Raw genomic sequence first — 23,226 nt, forward strand, 5'->3', positions numbered from 1 at the left:
TGATGGCAAATACCTGTTGGATTTCTGCTCAGGACATGGACTGGTTATTGTATTACTAATACAATATTCCAGCATAAAAATGTAACAAATTCACATGGAGAGAAGAGACAAGGAATGAAAGAAGGAGTATGTTATTGTTGATAGGAATGTTTTCTCCCTGGTGCAGGACACCAGAGTGTAAAGAGGATTTGAAATTGGAAGTGATTGCCATTTAGTCTTCAGTCATAAAATTGAATCTCATATTGAAAAGAAGAATATGTAAGAAAGTTTTAAAGCAAATAAAAGTTGAGCAGCTTTCAGATGTGAACTGTAGACTGGGATGACTTTGGTAAGAACATAGAAAATAAATATCAAGAAGGTGGAAAGATATTCTGTAGATTGCTGAAGAAGCTCAGAAATGGAGGAAAGAGCTGTAAAAGGAATTAGAGATGATAAAGGTGACAAGAAAACTGGAGAAAAAGATTTATTTAAAATAAAGAGCCAACAGACTTCTTTTCGGCGATGTAAAACATTATTTAAATTAAGTTATATTAATATAACTTAATTTAAATATTAAGTTATTAAATATATTAAATCTAACACTTACTCTAGTAGTCGCTGATATGTTTATAGTTATACTATATTCGGCATGAAACTCTTTGATTCCGATCTTTGAATTTCTTATTCGTTTTTAAAAACAATGTGGGATTTAATATCCCCTTAATTTAAATAATGTTTTACATCGCCAAAATGATATTAAATATTAATATTAAATCTCACATCGTTTTAAAAACCAAATAAGAAACTCAAAGATCAGAATCAAAGAGTTTCATGCCAAATATAGCATAACTATAAACTTATCGGTACTCCTAGCGTAAACTAAAGCACATAGTTCAAGTACATAGTACAAACCAGGGCAACTCGTTGCAAAGGTGGAGAACATTCTGATCGGTATTCTTAGTATTTTCCATAATGTAAAACCCATCTCCTAGGAGATGCATGATGTTATACATTATGGTGAGAGGTCACTACCCAGACTGGTTTCGATCTTTATTGAGATCTCATCAGTGAGTAGCTAGACCAAAGTATAATACTAAGAGTATAGCGAAAAGAACTTATATACTCTGCTATACGAGTTGTCAAAAAGGTGCACCCATAAATTATTTAAAATAAAGAGCCAATAGGCTTCATTTTGGCGATGTAAAACATTATTTAAATTAAGGGGATATTAAATCCCACATTGTTTTTAAAAACAAATAAGAAACTCAAAGATCAGAATCAAAGAGTTTCATGCTGAATATAGTATAACTATAAACATATCAGCGACTACTAGAGTAAATGTTAGATTCCTCACCTCTGTATGTTATCTGAGAGAGTATTTGTTATTTGAGAGAGTAAATTTGCCAGTATCTGATCGAGAGAGAATCTCAGACAGTAATCATAAAGGACCTCCCACCATAATGTATAACATCATACATCTCCTATGAGATGGGTTTTACATTATGGAAAATACTAAGAATTGCAATCAGAACTTTCTCCACCTTTGCAACGAGTTGCCCTAGTTTGTACTATGAACTTGAACTACGTGCTTTAGCTTACGCTAGTAGTCGCTGATACGTTTATAGTTATACTGTATTCAGCATGAAACTCTTTGATTCCAATTTTTGAGTTTCTTAATCAGTTTTTAAAACAACGTGGGATTTAATATCCCCTTAATTTAAATAATGTTTTACATTGCCAAAATGAAGCCTATTGGCTCTTTATTTTAAATAATTTATGGGTGCAATTTTTTGACAACTCGTATAGCAGAGTATATAAGTTCTTTTCGCTATACCCTTAGTATTATACTTTGGTCTAGCTACTCACTGAGGAGATCTCAATAAAAATCGAAACCGGTCTGGTTAGTGACCTCCCACCGTAATGTATAACATCATGCATCTCCCAGGAGATGAGTTTTACATTATGGAAAATACTAAGAATACCGATCAGAACTTTCTCCACCTTTGCAACGAGTTGCCCTAGTTTGTACTATGTACTTGAACTATGTGCTTTAGCTTACGCTAGTATTCGCCGATACGTTTATAGTTATACTATATTCGGCATGAAACTCTTCCGATCTTTGAGTTTCTTATTCAGTTTTTAAAACAATGTGGGATTTAATATCCCCTTAATTTAAATAATGGAGAAAAAGATATCCTTGAAGTATGGAGTAATTACTTTGAAAAATTGCTAAAAGAAACAAGCAGTGATAGCACAGTAGTAAGAAACACTCAACAGACATGCAGTCAGGAATACATATCCATACATGAAGTAGAAAAAGCCATCAAAAGCCCTAAATGTGAAAAGGCAGCAGGAGTAGATGATATTCAACCAGAAATGCTCAAGTATGGATGTATAAGTCTTACAGTGGCTGAACTGCACAGTTCAGGCCTGAACAGTGGACGAATTCCAGATGATTGGAGTAGGGCTCTCATAGTATGCATATATAAAAAGGGAAATAAAACTGAATGTGAGAATTACAGAGGTATTTCTCTACTCAGTGTTCCTCGTAAGATTTATTCAGTTATACTTGAGAAATGGTTGAGAAGGATTGTGGAAGAGAAGCTTGGTGAAGAACAAGCTGGATCCAGGCCAAATAGAGGCTGTCAGAATCAGATTTTCACTTTACGATAAATAGTCGAGAAATCGTGAGAATATAACAAAGATCTGTATTTAAGTTTTATAGATCTGGAAAAGGCATATGACAAGGTGCCAATAGAGAAGCTATTCCAAACGCTACAGTTGTATGGTGTTAATGGGGCATTATATATCAATCAATACTTAGTCTGTATTTTAGTTGGAAGTCAGCAGTTAGAATTAAAGGAAGCACAGGAAGATGGTTTAATGTTAAATCTGGTGTCAGAGGATGTACATTATCTTCTCTGTTATTCATTATCTACATTGATCACATTATGAAGGTAAGTGGTATTAAACCTGTTATCAAAATTGGATATGTTAGTCTCAGCTTTTTGCTTTATGCAGATGATGTTATACTGCTAAATAAATCCAATTCAAGCATCAAGATTCCCTGACTAAATTGATAACTGTTGTAATTAATAGATATGGCATGAAGGTCAGCAGTAACAAGACAAAGACAATGAAAATGGGCAGAAGCAGTGAAAATATTAACTACATTGTGAATGGAGAACCTATAGAACAAGTAAAACATTTCAGCTACCTTAGGCACAATTTTTAGTGAAGATGGTAAATTAAATATGGAAATAGACAATAGAATCAATAAAGCTGGTATGGTAGGAAGTTAACTGAATAAATTTAAATGGAATAAGAGAGAAATTAGTCAAAACACTAAATTAGCTGTATTCAAGACAGTGTTCAGACCAATTTTAACTTATGGATCTGAGAGCTGGGTTAGAAATAAAGCACTTGACCAAAGACTAGAGACCAGAGATATGAGAGTCCCGAGAAAGATTATAGGGGGTGAACAGATGGCATCAGTGGCAATGTCATATTAAAAACGAGGATATTAGGAAAGAACTTAATATTGTTAGCATCCAGGAATGCATTAATAGAACTAATCTCTTGTGGTATGGTCACTTAAACAGAATGGGAGAGGAAAAATTAGCAAAACGAGTTCTGTGTCACATTGGCAGGAAAAAGACCCAGAGGGAAACCAGGGTGTCTGGGGGCATTGTCCAGGAGGAGAAGCACTTTAAACGTGATTCCTTTTTGGCACAATATTCCTTCACCTGAGGAATGAAGTGATTATTGAACCAGTCTATGAACAGCACACGTGTAACCCAAGCCTTGGTATCGGATTTCCAGATTACGGGCAGCCTGCTCGGGTCAGTGTTCTTAAAGGCCTGCGGTCTCTGGGAATAGTACACTGTAAGCAGTTTAAGTTTCAAGTCCCCTGAAGTGTTGCCGCCAATCATAACAGTGATCCAATCTTTTGCTACCTTGAATCCAGGAATAGATTTTTCCCCTTTTGCAATAAATGTCCGTGTTGGCATCCTCTTCCAAAACAGCCGTTTTGTCAACATTAAATATTTGCTCAGGCAAATATTCCTCCTCCTCAATTATTTCTGCCAGAAGTTCGGGAAATTTACTTGCCACGTCTCTATCTGCACTTGCTGCCTCACCCATGACTTTGATGCTGTGTATATTTGTACACTTCTTGAATCGTTCGAACCATCCAGCACTAGCTTTAAATGCACTCTCCATGTCCGTGATGCCAGCCTTCTCTTGTAAATCTTTATGTAAAGACCTTGCCTTCTCCTGGATAATCAGAAAACTCAGTGGTATCCGCTTCTGTGTTAGATCCTCGATCCAGTGAGAATTTCAACAATTTCTCCAGCTGTGAAATCAGGCCCAGCCTCTACTTGGTAATGATTGTGCCCTTCGACGTTACTGCACCTTTCATGCTTTCAATAATTCGAACTTTATCCTTCAGTGTACTACACTGAAGTACTTTATACTTCAGTGAATACAATAGTATTCACTGTCGAAATCAACCTATTTCGACAGTGAATACTATTGTATTCACTCTCGAAATAGGTCGATTTATATCCCGAGCTATTGTTGATATAATTTTCCCATCTTCATACATACAAATTATTTTCAACTTTTCTTCTAAAGTAATTGCAGATCTTTGTTTTTTTAGATTTATTACCAGCGCATTCGGTTTTGCGTTTCGAATCCATTTTAAGGATAAATAAACAACTAACACTAACAGTGATAAACAAGTGACTAAACTAACCGTGCGAGGCATGGACTACTGACAGGTCAGGGAAAAGAGGAATTCGTTATTTCAGTTTGAATGTTACAGCTTTTGCACACTTGCCCTCTGCTGCTCTCGGCGTTTATTTACCGGTAACCTGTCACTGCCTGTTACTATTCGTTACATTTGCTGTGAATGCCGAGTCTAGTTAACATTATTTCGTTGCATACTGCAATGGATGTCCACCTCTATCTCACACTATACTACCTCAAAACCACTGCCACTATTCCTCCCTTGCATTTCTACCTTGTATGGACATAATTATTTTTTTATCATTATTAGCATTCCACCTCTCTTTTTACCCTTTCTGTCTTCATGAAATACATCATGTCCTTCAATCTCTATTCCTGTCAGGATGACATTCTGACAGGATTATCTCACTTATGTTATGTATCTTATTTCTTACTTAATCATGTGTCTCACTTATTCCAGTCACAGTTTCGGGTGAACGAACTCAGTCAATGCGACTATTTCATTACCCTTGTTTCTGATGCTTCTGGCATTCATATACAAACATCATATCTCATTCCTGGATATAGAACAAATTTCAATGATATTAGATCTAGCTTCTTCATGCTTTTCTCTTTACTCATCCCAGTTCACCTGTCCACCCTTAGTCTGTTTGTTTTCCTGTTTGTCTTGCACACTTGTTCTCTCATTATCCACACTCATACTACTACATTCATAAGCATCACTCCAAAATCTCCTTTCTTACTCTCCTGCTCTTTCACATTGCTTCTTACTTGCTGAGATTCATTCTCTACATTCATTGCTCCCCTTTCAGTAGCAGTCTTTCTATATGACTTGCACCAAACCATTCAATTGTCCATTGATACTCATTCCACATATTTACAAACTGCACTCCTTTCCTTTCACACATTTCCTCTAACATATCATTCATAATCCTTGCTTTCCATCTCATCTCATCACTGTCATACCTGGGCAATACAATGACTACCTTTCCTATCACACTGTTCTCTTTTATCCTTCTTAACGACCTTTTGATATCCATTCTTACATTCTTGTTCCCAGTCAAGTCATTCGTCCATATCACTACCAACTGTTTTGCTTGCATACTTCTCATATCCAACCCCCTCAATCACTCTATTCATTTTACCTCCAGGAAAATAAACCTGTCGATCTTCTAATTTACCACACTTTTAATAATTGAATCTTGTATGTGAATCACAAGTCCTTCATTACCTCTTTCATGTTGATATAATTTGATTTCATCTTCTTGACTCTTCCATACATATCTACAATTCTCCTCATTTCACTCCACATCTGTTTAATCTCTTGCCTCATCTTCAACTCGGCTTTCAATCTTGCATCATTTTTTCGTTATCATTCACTCTTGCTATTTCATCATCAGTCACATGCGCTTGTTCACTGTCAATCCTCACTTACCATTAATTGCACTCTGTTTCAAATTCTGCAACATTCATATCACTTTTGTAATTCTTACTACCATCGATGGTTTCATTCAGCAGATTGCTCGTTCACTTTTTCAAAACTTTTTACTACTCTTTTTTACTTTTTACTTTTTACTACTTTTTTATTATTATTATTATTATTATTACGGGTATCTCCATGGAGTCAGTAGACTCATCGCGGGAGACCCAAACTAGCAAAACAATATCTGTCATATCTCTTCTTGAATTCATTTACAGACAAAGAGCTCACAACTAAGTCAGGCAATGAATTCCACTCATTCACCACCCTCCAGGCAAAAAACCTTGTTCTGACACCTTTGTTAACCACACTCTTCTTTAATTTCCAGAGATGGCCTCTTGTTCTTCCATCACTATCACACAGCTGAAACATTTCCCCTGCATCAATCCTATAAAAACCTTTTAGTAATTTGAATGTTTCTATCATATCCCCTCTTCTTCGCCTATCAACCAATCTCTGCAATCCACAAGCTCTCAATCTATCAATGTAGGGAGCATTTTTTATATCACTCACCAACTTGGTCACTCTTCTCTGAACCCTCTCCACAGCCTCCTCATCTCCAAGGAATCCAGGTGACCAGACCTGAGCACAGTAATCCAAATGTGGAAGTATCAATGCTTTATAAAGGGGAATAATAACCTCTTTATCTCTGGATGTCAGTGTGTTCCTCAACAACCAAGTAATCCTATGTGCAATCTTGGACACCTTAGCAATGTGTCCTCTGAACTTCATCTCCCTATCTACCAATACCCCTAAGTCCCTAGCCTCATCAATCTCTTGGAGTACCTTTCCATCGATGTAGTACACAGCTGGTAATCTTTTAATCCCAAAATGCATGACTTTACACTTTTCCACATTGAACTGACATCCATTTTCTTTTGCCCATTTTACCAGCTTATTTAAATCCTCCTGCAAACTTTCAACATCAGCTTGATTTTTTATTGCCCTACACAACTTTGCATCATCAGCAAACAACTGAATATCTCCCTTTAAGCCATTTCCTATATCATTTATATACAAATTAAACAACATTGGCCCAAGCACAGAGCCCTGAGGCACACCACTGGTCACCTGCCTCATTCTGGACTCGGCTCCTCCATACACCACCTTATGGTATCTCTCCCTGAGCCATTCTCCTATCCATATCACCAATTTAATATCCATTCCCATCTGCTCCAATTTGCGTAACAGTGTTCTATGGGGTATCCTGTCAAAAGCCTTAGCAAAATCCAGAAGTACCACTGTGTAGCCAGTTCCTTTGTCCAACTCAGATGTTATTCTATTATGAATAGTTAATAGATTGCTAAGGCAGGATCTACCTTTAACAAAACCATGTTGGCCTCTATAGAGTATCATATCCTGATCCACCCATTCTTGAATTTTGTCTTTAACCAACTTTTCCAATACTTTTACCACTACTCCTGAGATGGTGATTGGTCTGTAATTCAATACCGCAGTTTTAGAGCCACCCTTATGCAAAGGAACCACTTTGCCTAACTTCCACTCCCTAGGGACCATACCAGAGTTCAAACTTAAATTAAATATCCAGGTAAGAGGGGTTGACAATTCATTTGCACATTCACGCAACACACGAGCTGATATTCCATCTAAGCCTACTGCAGTGTTTGCATTTAAGTTTTGCAATATATTTAATACCTCTGATTCTTTAGCTTCAATTCTCACATTTGGTATTGCTATAGGTGTAGAGATATCCTCACTTGGGTGATAGACTTTCGAGAAGTGATCACTCAGTAACTCGACTATTACATCTGATTTTGTCACTTCAATACCATCAGCACCCACTAAGGTTATCCTTCCGAAGTCATTCTTCCTTTTACTTGCTACATAGCGGAAGAACTCTTTGGGATTACCCTTGATCTCTTTGGCTAAGGTCTTCTCATAATCTGATTTAGCTTTTCTTACTATGCTGGTAACCTTCCTAGCTTGAGCCTTGTACTGCTCATGGGTGTCCTGATCGCCCTTCTCCTTGTAAATTCTCCATAACATTTTCTTTTTTTGCAGTTCAAGCTTGATACTACTGCTCATCCATCTAATGCCTGCCTTGTTTGACCTCCTGACCATGGGGACACAATCTGATATTGCTTTCCTCAGATACCCGCTGATTTTATCCCAAGCACTGCTAACATCTTTCCCTTGCAATATGTTCTGCCATGGGATGGCTGCAAGCTCACTCCGAAGCTTGTTATAATTGCCTAACCTGTAGTTCCGTACATACCCCTTCTTAATAGAAAAATCCACAGATTTTGCAACCTCCCAAGTCAATACCACATGATCGCTTTCACCAACTGGAGGTAACGAGAACACCTTACTTATGCATATAACCTCTGAACCAATAACCAGGTCCAACACTCTCACACCACGTGTCCCTTCAGTTACGTGCTGTTTCAAGTAATTATCTCGTAGAAGATGTATGAACTCCATTTCCTTTTTGCTACGTGATATTTCCTCCTTCCAATTGATATCACCATAATTAAAATCCCCCATAATAATCACTAAGCCTTCACTCATTGCACTAAGTTGCTGATGCATGAATTCAATATCTCCCCCCGTACTCCCTGGCCTATAGCAGCATCCAACTGTATATTTGGTTGCATTGGTCACTATTTCGCACCAGACTGCCTCAAATGAACTCTCATTCAAATGTCTATCATCATGATATAATACTTTCTTTGGCTGCAACACATCAGCTATCATCAACAGTACTCCTCCTCCTGTTCTATCTTCTCTATCCTCCCTGAAAATACTGTACCCATCACATTCAATTCCAGTGACCACATCTTCTGCTGACAGCCAAGTTTCACTAATGCCTACAACTTTTGGTGAGATTTCACTGACTAATGCCAAAAATTCTTCTCTCTTATTTCGAATGCTTCTAGCATTGGTATACAAAAATTGCAGATTCCCTCTAGATCTTGTACCGGCTTTAGAACTGATATGTAAGTCACTAACTACCGTAGTCCTATGTCGATTTTTATCCCCTCTCTTCTGCAATTTATTCTGCCTATAAGAATCAATAAATACACAATCAGTGCTAAAGTTTCTCTCTCTTACACTCAACCTTTTCAATATTAGTTTCCCTGCCCAATAACTTCAACCTGTTCAGAAAACAATAACTTCTTCAATCGCTTATGTCCTTCCATGTTAAGATGCAGTCCATCTCTAGCATACAACTGCCTTTTTCCTTCAAACACACTCCAAACATCAACAAACTCCAGACCTCTTTTTCTGCACATTCTTGCAATCATATCATTCATTATCATTGCTCGTCTACTTAACTCGTAATTGTCAAAACGAGGCAGCACACACACTATTCTCCCATTGACACTTTTCCTCTTCACAATATCTAATAATGTTCTTAAATCTTTTCCTACCCGATTTATACTACCTCTCAGGTCATTCGTACCCACCATAACTATCATCTTGTCTGTTTCATGCCCTCTCTTTATTGCTAAAGCCACTCTTTCTATTGTCCCATCAGCCAAGCACTCCTCATGCATACCACTCTCCATACCCTTAATCATAGAATCACCATATATTTTACCACTCATAACTTCATTCAAGTCCACACTCATGGACTCATTCTCTACACTATTCAGCATGACTCTCCCAGCTTCATTACTCAACTCTCTATTACTTACCCCCCCACTCTCACTACATCTCATTTCTTCTAGGCCACTTGTGGTTTTATTATGTTGACTCCCAATCACTTCCATACTATTTATTACTGAATCATTAACCAAAGACTCACCCATATGTAATCCTGTTCTAGTTACTTCAGCTAAAGTAATCTCTATAGTCCTAATTTCTCTGTTTAACACATTAAACTCAGCTTTAACTTCCAGTATCTCCTTACCGATCACTTCCACTTCCTCATGAAGAAGATGAAGGTCATTTTTCATTTTCATAAACTCCCGCCGAAGTTCTTCCGCTACGGTCCCGATGTCAGCTTCCATTCCTAAATGCTCCAGCCTATCCCGACACTTCTCACATACGTCGACATTTTCCTTCTCATTTTGCCAGACCGACCACAGATCCTTCACATTTTTCGGTGCATACATATAGCAGTTTCCGCAACGCATCCATTGCGAAAAATCTAACGCTGAGCCAGCCTTTCGTGTAGTAGTAGAAGTCCTGCGCGCCGCTGACGTACGTTTCTTGTTGGACGCCATCTTTACACGTTGATATAGTGAAACAAACGGCAGTGAAAACACAATGTATACAACACAGTTCTAAACAATAATACCACTGAAGGACACTTGTTTCTAACCGATGCACAATTGCAGCACAATTTGTGACAAAAAGCCACACTATATTTAACTTTAAAAACACGTTTTCTAGACTAGCTAAACTCGACCGCCACATTTACCAAGGACACTAGCACCCAAAACACCTGTACTTGCCAGGGACAATGGTTTGTGTGGTGATGCTAATATAGTGAAAAAAAATGCAGAGAATTTGTGGGCTGCAGACACTAGTCAACAGAAGAAAGTAGAAGTGACTTCTGAAAGGCTAAAAGTTCCTTTTATTCTGGACTTGATTGAATCCAGAGAAACATTCATAAAAAACTCTTTATCAGACAAGCACTCATCCTTCTTGTTGCATTCCTGCTACTATCATCTTCAGTTATCGATTCATTATGACCCATGAGGTCTGCATTCTTATTACACTTAGCGCGCGCACACACACACACACCCTCCTTTCATTCCTCCTTAAAAATCCATAATTTTTCAACATAAGATAACAAATACATATAGCACACTTCACATTTCACAAAACAACTAAAATCAAAATTTAGTTGTTTTGTGAAATGATTATTGCACACCTCTAATAATTGCAGTCCATCACTCTTATCCGTCACACAATTTTCTTACAACTTTTACACATACTATTATCCAGAATTATTTTTATTTAAACTTAATTTAAAGTTAAATTAAATTTCATTTTATTTTAATTTAAATTAAATTAAATTTTAATTAATTTAAATTTAAATTAAACTTACATTTAAACTTAAACTATTCCCCTGGAAGTTACGAAAGGAAGCTGTGAACAAGAGGGTGAGGAGTGGTTTCTTTGCATGGAGGACGGTTGAACCGTGGAATGCATTGTCTGATAGAGTGGTGAGAGCAAGAACGGTCAGTGAGTTTAAGGAGTGGTATGATGGACTTTGTGTTTCTAGGAGGGACCTCCCGCAATGAATCTTCATAGACTTTGTGTTTCCTAGGAAGGCCCTCCCACGATGAGTCTTTTGACTCCATGGAGGCCTGAATAATAATAATAATTATTATTATTATTCAGGCCTCCATGGAGTCAACTAATAATTATAGTTGTCAACAAAAACAGACTGTGCCAGTATTGCCCAATAGTTAACACTGTAAGCAGCTATATTCGTTGATGCTGGGTTGCCATCATCAGCACTTAACAGTGCACATGGGACAGTTCTGTTTTGTCATCATTGGATGCTTTTATTGAGGGGAGGAGGAGGTTGAACAGGAAGAGCTTGTGAGCAAAAGAATGGGCAAGATGTTTTTCTTCTTATTTGTTCGCTTTTGTTTTGTTTTTCATTCTGAAGTTGCTTCTAGCAAGACACTTTCTAAACTATTTTGGTACTTTTGAACTTGATTTATGATCACAACCATTTTCATCAAAAATGTCTCTGACATCATTTATAAATATAAATACTTTAGCATAGCATTTTGTGATAATGTTGAAATGATTGGCTCAAAAATAAACATTAAAGGAAGAGTCATCACCTACCAATATAAACTGGTAATGTAGTCAGTTAACTTTTCTTTTGTACTTTTTATATGTAAGCACCTCCGGAAAGGGACCTGGAAGATGTAATTCCTTGGTGTACCTATCATCTCTCCTTAGAAACATTCACCAAATATGTACTCACAATGTCCACTAGCAGCTTATTCTCTTTACTCACTACATGCCATGAAAAGAACTTAGACTCATATTCTTCATAAACACACCCTTACTTTTAAGCTTTTAAGGATAACCCTGAGTTATCCACCAACCATCCAAGAACTGCAAAATTTTCCCCTGTATCTAGACTGTAAGAACTCCTTTACTATCTTATGTTTCTACAACATCTCGTCTCCTCTTCCTTCTATTTCTTGAACTTTGAAGGCTACACTCCTTCAGTTATTTAAAAAACATCACTTTATTGGAGTATTTCATCCTGGAGGAGTCAATTTGAATACTAGAGGGAAAGAGCAGGTTCGAGGTTTTGAGGTGCAGGAGGAGAGTGTGTTCCACATACTGAGTACTCTGGATGTTAGTAAAGCTGTGGGACTGGATGGTATTTCACCATGAGTTTTGAGAGAATGTGCTGAGGAACTGACAGTGCCTTTGACCTGGCTTTACAATGAAACTCTGACTGTGGGAAAGGTGCCCATGGAATGGAAGGAAGGTAAGATAGTGCCATTGCATAAGGGTGGTAGCAGACTGCAAGTGTCTTATTATAGGCCAGTTTGTGTGTCATCAGTAGTTAGTAAGATCTTGGAGAAAGTAGTGAGGGACCATATATAGCATTGGGTGAGGGTAATGTTATCAGTGAGAGTCAGCATGAATTTGTGAAGGGGTGCTCTTGTTTTAGCAATATGTTAGCCTTTTATGATAAAGTTACAAGAACATTGGATGAGGGAAAGGCATATACTGCCATTTTCCTAGACTTAGCAAAGGCATTTGACAGGGTGCCACATGTTAAGCTGATATTCAAGTTGTAGCACATGGGTCTGGATGTCAGGTTGGTCAACTGGATTCAGGATTGGCTGTCCGAAAGGTATCAGAGTTGTGTATGGTGGAGCAATATCAAGAGGCAGAAGGTTACAAGTGGGGTTCCACAGGGCTCAGTACTGGGACCTATATTGTTTAACCTTTATATCAATGACATTTTTCGTGGATTGCAAGGGGTTATTCGGTTGTTTGTGGATCATGTAAAGCTGGGAAGGGTTATTAGTAATAGTGCAGATGTGGTAGTCCTGTGAGAGTATTTGAATAAGCTAGATAGATGGGCAAATGAATGGGGGATGTCGGTTTAATGCAGCAAAATGTAAGGTCTTGAGGTTTTGGACACATTGATGGGACGCTGCATACTCTATGGGAGAGCTATACTGAAGGAAGTAGGGGAGACAAGAGATCTGGGGTTGATGATTGATAGAAACCTGAAATTTAGGTGAAATATTGCAAAGGTAGTGAAGGTAACGCAGAGGATTGCTGCAATAATGAGAAGGACACTGACCTGCAGAGATAAAATAGTTATCATTCCGTTACATAAGACTCTGCATTACCTTCACTACCTTTGCAATATGTCCCCTAAATTTAAGGTTTCTATCAATCATCAACCCCAGATCTCTTGTCTTGAAGGGGATAAATTAACTGTATAAAGGATACAAAGACAGATGACAAAGATGGTTTCAGGACTGTACAATTTTGGTTATGATGATCGACTGAGGGAATGTGGACTGCAGAGTTTGGTGGATAGAAGAAGGAGAGCTGATATGATTGAGACTTTTAAACTGTTGAGAAGTGGTTACAGGATTGACACTGGGGAGTTCTTTCACATGGTTGAACAGCGGGAAGGAGTCATGAAAGGAGCCATCCCTGGAAGTTACAAAAGGAAACTGTGAGAAAGAGGGTGAAGAGTGGTTTCTTTGCATGGAGGGTGGTTGAATCATGGAATGCATTGCCTGATAGAGTGATGAGAGCGAGAACGGTCAATGCATTTAAGGAGTGGTATGATAGACTTTGTGTTTTCTAGGAGGGGACCTCCCTCGATGAGTCTTTTGACTCCATGGAGGCCTGAATAATAATAATAATCAAAAAGCAAAATTTGCCATTTTAAGAACATGTTAACATGGGAAAGCACATGTTATACAAAATACTATTGCATTTTGTTTTCAGATTATACATTTAGATCCAAATTATATAAATATTGATATTTATTGCTTTGATAACTGTTTGAAATTACGAATGATATTTTTTTACTATGCCCATTTTTAATATAGTTTTCTCTATGTAGAATATTTTTAGAATTGGTATTCTCCATATGGGAGTATTACATACGTCAGAAACCATACAGCTGACAGATGATGATTGGTCAGTGCATCAGCTTCATCCTAAAATACAAGGAATGTTACCTCGAGTTGGATTTGTTAATATTACCATCAGTATTAAAACAGAGAGAAAACCTAAAGTAAGAAATTACAAAAGTATAATTAATAGTTTATATATATTATAGTTATTTATTATAACTGTAATAAACAATAACTTATAATAACTATGAATTATAATATCTTATCAAAAAAAAAACAGTGTCCAAAAAAGTAATAGAAAAGTAAATGAATTGTACATCATTTACTATACGACAAAAATGTTATTTAATGTGAACATTAAAAGCTTTTCTTTGGATGATAAATAATTCCCAGTTTATAGGGGAAAAAATCTCAAGTTTAATGATTAATGGAGATTATTTTATATACATGGTTTGGAAAAAAGTCAGTAGACACCATAGCATGAAGAACAAACAGCCATGGTGCACACACACACCTTAATAAGATGTAGGACCTCCTTTCACTGTGATGACTGCAGCAATCCTACAGAGCATACTTTCCACAAGTGTACGATGCCAATCAGTAGGAATTTTGGACCATTCTTCCTGTAGGCTTCGACTGTTGTGGGACAGACATCCCTTCACCCAATGCTCCAGTTCATCGCACAGATGTTCAATTGATATTGGGACTCTGTAGAGGCCAGTCAAGTGTGGTGACATTCATATCCACAAACCACACAGTTACAGTAGCAGCCTTATGACACAGTGTATGAAAGAGACAGTGACCAGCTCTGTAGAAACACTGCAAAATAGGAAGCATTGCATTTCCCAGAATGTTCAGATAACTCTTGAAGTTCAAAATTCATAGCATCACGAACAGAGGTCTAAGGCCAAAACAGGACCACATCATCACACTGCACCTCTGAATTTCATAGTTGTGGTTACTCACTCTGGTAAAAGATATTCACTAGGCATCCGCTATAACCGTATGCTTGGTAGAGCGTGTAGTGTGATTTGTTACTCCATAACACAGCCTTCCAAGTTTCCACGTCCCACTGTAGAAAATGCTCCGCACTACTGAAGATGATGCTGCATGTTGGTTCAGGTAATGTGTGGCTTGGATATTTCGACCCTTCCATGGAAACTCATGTGGGGAGCCTCTGTTCTAAATGTTTTTGTGCAGATTCATGTTCCAGTCAATACCTGGAACCCCCCATTCAACATGTTTGCCAACTGCTGAATGGCAGTTTTTACATATCATCCTTTATAACATTCTACTCTCACGTTCAGTGAGTATGATGAGTGGATCGTCCACTGTGGGTATCATTTGCAGTTGACTCCCTGCAGTTCCATCTCACTGTGGCATCACTGATTGTTGACCTGGGCTGCTTCAGCTTTTCAACAGTTTGTCGAACAGATAGACCTGCAATATGGCATCCTATCACAACATCTCTTTAAATCTCCATCAGTTCCCTTCTCACAGATATTTCACCTGGACACAGTTGCACTGACTCGACAGCATCATATTCCTCCAATTCATACCAGCTACAAACATGACTTGTTACATTACGTGATACACTTTATACACTGCTTGGAAAGAAGTCGATGGGAGTATCCATCGACTTCTTTCCAAGCAGTGTATAACACATATTATTATTACGTAACACCCCCAGGTAGTCCAAGGACTCATCGAGGGTGGGCACTTACTCTACAACTCTCTGCCTCCACCACTCCACTAACCACAACTACCTTCATCATCTACACCAACGCCATCTACCGCTGTGCACCACCACCACTAGTATTTTCACAGACAATCACAAACATCGATGCCCATGGCAGGATTTGAAGCAGCAGCCTTTTGACTGGAGAGTGGATGTGTGTGTGTGTGTGTGTGTGTGTGTGTGTGTGTGTGTGTGTGTGTGTGTGTGTGTGTGTGTGTGTGTGTGTGTGTGTGTGTGTGTGTGTAAAACAAAGAAGCGGTAGATCTCACAAGAGATATCAAAGACAATTCAAGAAAAAAGAGCATTACAGATTAGGAGAGAGATCTCTGTGAAAATGGAAGAACAGTATAGAGTGAAATTCAATGAAATAAAGAAAGTGGTTAGAAGAGACAAATAAAAATGGCTAGAGGACCAATGCAAGGATATCAATACATACTATTATGGTGAATACGGAACAAGAGAAATATATAAGACTTTAAAGTGGACAGTATCTATGGTAGATTGGAAAATGCCGAAATTAATGTCTAATGTGCAGCAGTGAAAATACAGGAGAATAAAATGGACATAAATAAAGAAGTAGCGCGCTTGAATATTACTTCCACAATACAAAGTACAAAACTGAAAACTTGAAGAAGCAGCAAGAGACTAGCAAAGCTGAAAAGAGAAAGAAGAAAATGGTCTAAAATAATAATAAAGACCAAACAAATAAATGAGAAAAGCATGTTAAGGAGAAAAATTATGTATGCAGACTTAGTGATCAGGGCAGTACTTAACATGTTCACATTAGGGCTATAGTAGCTCGCTTGCTTGCCATGAACCTACATCTGGTGAAGCAAAGTGAAATACTAGCAATTTTGTCCCTGTGTGTTGTCAGATGTTCTACTTTTTGTAATGGCTTCTTTGATTGTAACTAATCCCACTTTGAAGAGAGGGGCATAGGTGAAAAGGAATGGTCTTTTCAGAATATATCAAAAAACATTAATTAAAGAGAATGATATATTTGATTATTAGCTACTATTCTTGATTTACTAAAAGATGTAAGGAACCAACAGAATAAGCTTGAATAAAAATACGTTCAGTAAAGTAAAATAGATTATGAATAATTTACATCTGTGATATTATATGTGTGCTTGTGTTATAAGAGTCTGTGGGTGGAATGAAGAATACAGAATCCTGTAAACTCTAGACTTTCATATTTGCATTCATGATGGGCATAATTAAAAAAAAAAAAAAAAAAAAAAAAAACTTATGAATACTGTCCGACCACAAATGAAAGAGCCCTTGGCACTTCTGGATATAGCAGAAGGTGGCGAATCCATTCCAATAATAGGGTAATCAATGCATTTCGTGGGATGAGTGTTTATTATTATACGTCAGAAAATTAGTTTTCTTTTATGAAATTTTAGTTTTTAAAGTGGTAACTATTTTGCTTGTACAACAGTTGCAAAATTTTATGTATAAAGCACGTGATTTCACTTTTTGGTGATGAATTTGTTCATCGCCTTATTCCTTTCTTTCCTTCAACATGAATTGACTCTTCGTGGCAATCTGCCAGCCAGGGTTCTAGCATCTGTGGTTGGACAGTAGATAGAAAGTGATTTGTTTGCAAAATTAAAACCACTAACAGTTACTATACAGCAGATGCAAGAAAAAACAAGTAGTTTTATTGTATCACTGAATAAGGTACAGAGACATTTGCAGTCTGTGTAATATATTTGTCAACAATTAGTGCAATTAGAGAGAATTGAGATAAAAATGACACTACCTAATGAAACAATGAAACATGTCCCATTCCACAGACACTATGCTGCACAGACTCAAGCAAAACCATTCGTTATACCGCCAAACACATCATCTAACTAAACACAATTGTCCAAATTTTCAGATACATGATTCGATTGCATTTGAAATTTTTGATATCATTAAGACAGATCACAAATGCTAACTTGAAATAAAATTCTACCGAAAGATTTGCAACTAACATGCCACCTAAACTTTATCTCAGTGAGGCCACCTGTGTGTCCAGTGTGGAAGTGGTACATAAACAAGCAACAATAAAATTGTACTGAAAGAGTTGCAACTAACATGCTGTATAAACTTTGCATCATTTCAGCCTGCCTGCACAACACAAGAGCAACACACAAACAGTAATGAGAGGTCCTGTCGTTATGATAAACATGCAAAACAATTCCTAACGTGAACATGTTAATGAAAGTGTAACAAAATTGTATTTCACTAGTGCATAAATTCACAATATTAGTCACGCCATCCAGATGCAAAAAGGTTAGGCAAAAATAATAATTGTCCTGGTTGGTACAAATGATCCGAGATATGAGAATTATTCTATGAGGAAGAATGGATGTAAAGGAGTTGTTAGAAGAAACAAAACTGAAGAGCGAGAAGGTGAAGATTGTAAGTCTCCTGCCATGCTATGGCAGAGGCAAACTGAGGGGGGGGGGGGCATTGCTAGCAAATGAATCAATACATAGGTTGTGCAGAAGGAATGATATAAGATTTGTGGATCTGTGTTTGACAGAAACAAGGATTTGTATAATGCTGATGGATTGCATCTAAATAGTTTTGGTGTTAGATGTCTAGAGAAAGCTTTGTTCACCGAGCATGCTGAAGAACAAATTCAGTAAAAATTAAGGTATATTACATGGAAGAAGGTGAGTTTATGTGAAAAAACCTATGAGGCTAAGTGAGTGTGAGAATTACCAATAAAATTGACTATCCTATTCAAAAATATTGAATAGGATACTCAATTCAGGAAGTAAGAATGATCAGGAGCCTAAAGAGATGCTTCAGTTTCCATGTGTTAAGGCTTAAGTGCTGTGAGGTCATTATGTTGGAGGTTTAATGGAATATTTATAGCACTAGGAAAGGATTAAAAACTCATTTTAATGCTTCCAATTTTTCGTCTCAGTCACTGAGACATCTTCAAGGATTACAAATAACGTTTGTAACACACACACAAAGACAACACAATACTAAATGAAACATGTGGATTACTCTAAAGTCCTGTCTAGGTGGTACAACATCTATGGGTGTTTGTAGGCAGCCTAGAATGTAAAGTGGGACCTCTGATAATTATTATATTCTGGAAAGTTTTATGCAGGTTGTCTGCAAGAATAGAAAAATCAGAACCCCAAGGTGGACACAGGAAGTTTTTAAAGAGGCAGTGAAGGAAAAGAAGAAAGCATATCAAAAGTTTCTGGCAAATAAGTCAGCTAGTGCTCTTAGAGAATACATAGACAAATGTAAGAAAACTAAACAAAAGTCATGGGAGGACTTTGGCAACAACATAGAAAATAAATATCAAAAAGGTGGCAAAATATTCTTGAAGCTGTTGAAAAACCTCAGAAATGGAGGAAAGAGCTGTAAAAGGAATTAGAGATGATAAAGGTGACAAGAAAACTGAAGAAAAAGATATCCTTGAAGTTCTTGTGTAGAGGCTTAAGTGCTGTGAGGACATTATGTTGGAGGTTTAATGGATTTTTTACAACACTCAAAAAGAATTAAAATAGAATTTAATACTTCCTATATTTCGTCCTAGTCACTAGGACATCTACGGGGATTACAAAGACAATTAATGTAACATGCACACAAAAACTTTTTGTGTTTTGGACACCACGTTTTGGACACCACCCACAGAGTATCATGGAAGAAAACCGCCATGCTCCACCACAGCAAATTCAAGAAAGAGAGACTTTTCTTAGAAGCAGCAGCAGCTCTCAAAAACCAACCAAATCTTAACAAATACGGTTGCATTAAGCTTCCGAAGATTTGGGAAACAGTCATCACCAGAGGTCCCACCTTACATTCCAGGCCACCTACAACTGCCCTTAGAGGGCGCTCCACCTAGATAGGACTGTATTGTCACCCACGTGGTTGGGCTTAGTATTGTAAGTTTTTGTGTGCATGTTACATTAATTGTCTTTGTAATCCCCGTAGATGTCCTAGTGACTAGGACGAAATATAGGAAGTATTAAATTCTATTTTAATTCTTTTTGAGTGTTGTAAAAAATCCATTAAACCTCCAACATAATATCCTTGAAGTATGGAGTAATTACTATGAAAAATTGCTGAAAGAAACAAGCAGTGATGACAGCACAGTAGTAAAAAACATTCAACAGACATGAAAATCAGGAATACATATCCATACTTGAAGTAGAAAAAGCCATCAAAAGTCTGAAATGTGGAAAGGCAGCAGGAGTAGATGATATTCGACCAGAAATGATCAAGTATAGAGATATAAAAGTCTTACAGTGGCTGAACTGCATAGTTCAGGAATGGACAGAGGGACGAATTCCAGATGATTGGAGTAGAGCTCTCATAGTACCCATATATAAAAAGGGAAATAAAACTGAATGTGAGAATTACAGAGATATTTCCCTACTGAGTGTTCTGGTAAGATTTATTCAGGTATACTTGAGAAACGGTTCAGAAGGATTGTTGAAGGGAAGCTAGGTGAAGAACAATCTGGATTCAGGGCAAATAGAGGCTGTCAGGATCAAATTTTCACGTTACAACAAATAGTTGAGAAATTGTGGGAATATAACAGATAAGTTTTGTAGATCTAGAAAAGGCATATGACAGTGTGCTAAGAGAGAGAGAGAAGCTGTTCAAAGTGCTGCAATAGTAGGGTGTCAATGGAGCATTATATTAAGCAATACTTAGTCTTTATTTGAGTTGTAAGTCAGCAGTTAGAATTGAAGGAAGTACAAGAAGATGGTTTAATGTTAAATCTGTGTCAGACAAGGATGTACATTATCCACTCTGTTATTCATTATCTATATGGATCACATTAAGAAGGAAAGTGGTATTAAACCTGATATCAAAATTGGAGATGTTAATCTCAGCTCTTTACTCTATGCAGATGATGTTATCCTTCTAAATAAATCTGCAAGATTCCGTGACTAAATTGAATAATTGTTGTAATAGGTATGGTATGAAGGTCAGCAGTAAGAAGACAAAGACAATGAAAATAGGCAGTAGCATTGAAAATATCAACTGCATTGTGAATGGAGAACCTATAGAACAAGTAAAACATTTCAGCTAAGTGAAGATGGTAAATGCAATATGGAAATAGACAACAGAATCAATAAAGCTGGTATGGTATGAAGTTAACTGAATAAATTTATATGCATATGACAAGGTGCCAAGAGAGAAGCTATTCAATACGCTGCAGTTATATGGTGCGATTGGGGCATTATATCAAACAATACTTAGTCTGTATTTGAGTTGTAAGTCAGCAGTTAGAATTGAAGGAAGTACAGGAAGATGGTTTAATGTTAAATCTGGTATGAGACAAGTATGTACATTATCCCCCTCTGTGATTCATTATCTAGATTGATCACATTATGAAGGAAAGTGGTATTAAACATGATATCAAAATTCGATGGTGGGAAGTCAATTGAATAAATTCATATGGAATAAGAGAGAAATTACTCGGAACACTAAATTAGCTGTATACAATACAGTGTTCAAACTAGTTTTAACTTACAGATCTGAGAGCTGGGTCAGAAGTAAAACACTTGACCAAAGACTAGAGACCGCAGATATGAGAGTCCTGAGAAAGATTAGAGGTGTGAACAGATGGCATCAGTGGCAATATCATATTAAAAATGAGGATATTAGGAAAGAACTTGACATTGTCAGTATCCAGGAATGCATTAGCAGAGCTAATCTCAGGTGGTATGGTCACTTAAACAGAATGGGCGAAGAAAGATTAGCAAAACAAGTGTTCTCTGCCAGGTTGGCAGGAAAAAGACCCAGAGGAAGACCAAAATATAGGTGGATTGATACGGTTCAAAGTGCCTTAGACGATGGAAATATAAGATCTGATAATGTTGGAGTCTTGACAAGTAACAGACTGATTTGGAGGAAAATTGTAGATAGGAAGTTAGTGATGATGTAATTTTTTTCATGTAGTACTATCATATCCTGTACACCCCTTGAGGGTACATGGCAGGAATTTGATGATGATGATTTATATGGAATAAGAGAGAAATTAGCCAAAATACTAAATTAGCTGTATACAAGACAGTGTTCAGACCAATTTTAACTTATGGATCTGAGAGCTGGATTAGAAATAAAACACTTGACCAAAGACTAGAGATCACAGATATGAGAGTCCTGAGAAAGATTAGAGGTGTGAACAGATGGCATCAGTGGCAATGTCATATTAAAACGAGGATATTAGGAAAGAACTTAATATTGTTAGCATCCAGGAATGTGTTAATAGAGCTAATCTCAGGTGGTGTGGTCACTTAAACAGAATGGGAGAGGAAAGATTAGCAAAACAAGTGTTCTTTGCCAGGTTGGCAGGAAAAAGACCCAGAGGAAGACCAAGATATAGGTGGATTGATACAGTAAAAAGTGCCTTAGAATAAAGAAAACATAAGATGTGATAATGTTGGAGTCTTGACAGATAACAGATTGATCATCATCATCATCAAATTCCTGACATGTACCCTCAAGGGAGTATACAGGATATGATAGTACTACATGAAAAATTTACATCATTACTAACTTCCTATCTATAATTTTCCTCCAAATCAGTCTGTTACTTGTCAAGACTCCAACATTAGCAGATCTTATATTTCTATCATCTAAGGCACTTTGTACCGTATCAATCCACCTATATCTTGGTCTTCCTCTGGGCATTTTCCTGCCAACCTGGCAGAGAATACTTGTTTTGTTAATCTTTCCTTGCCCATTCTGTTTAAGTGACCATACCACCTGAGATTAGCTCTGCTAATGCATTCCTGGATGCCGACAATGTCAAGTTCTTTCCTAATATCCTTGTTTTTAATATGATATTGCCATTGATGCCATCTGTTCGCACCCCTAATCGTTCTCAGGGCTCTCATATCTGCAGTCTCTAGTCTTTGGTCAAATGTTTTACTTCTGACCCAGCTCTCAGATCCATAAGTTAAAACTGGTTTGAACACTGTCTTGTATACAGCTAATTTAGTGTTCCGACTAATTTCTCTCTTATTCCATATGAATTTATTCAGTTGACTTCCTACCATTCCAGCTTTGTTGATTCTGTTGTCTATTTCAATATTTAATTTACCATCTTCAGTAAAAATCGTGCCTAAGTAGCTGAAATGTTTTACTTGTTCCATAGGTTCCCTGTTCGCAACACACTTGACATTTTCAACAATTCTACCTATTTTCATTGTCTTTGTCTTTTTAATGCTGACCTTCATACC

At 37.2% G+C, this 23,226-nt stretch overlaps 1 protein-coding gene across 1 annotated transcript in view; it reads left to right on the forward strand.

Annotated features, from left to right (window-relative positions):
- Vps13B (vacuolar protein sorting 13B) overlaps window positions 1-23,226 on the forward strand; it is a 1,316,993-nt gene that overhangs the window by 1,057,637 nt on the left and 236,130 nt on the right. Inside the window, exon 41 of the mRNA XM_090406926.1 lies at window positions 14,256-14,429. Within this exon, the coding sequence (XP_090263052.1) occupies window positions 14,256-14,429 (174 nt within the window). The remainder of the gene's footprint in view (window positions 1-14,255; window positions 14,430-23,226) is intronic.

Source organism: Typopeltis vanoorti, chromosome 17 (assembly GCF_054136105.1).
Source record: "Typopeltis vanoorti isolate ZY-2024b chromosome 17, IOZ_Tvanoo_1.0, whole genome shotgun sequence".
Classification (NCBI taxonomy): domain Eukaryota; kingdom Metazoa; phylum Arthropoda; class Arachnida; order Uropygi; family Thelyphonidae; genus Typopeltis; species Typopeltis vanoorti.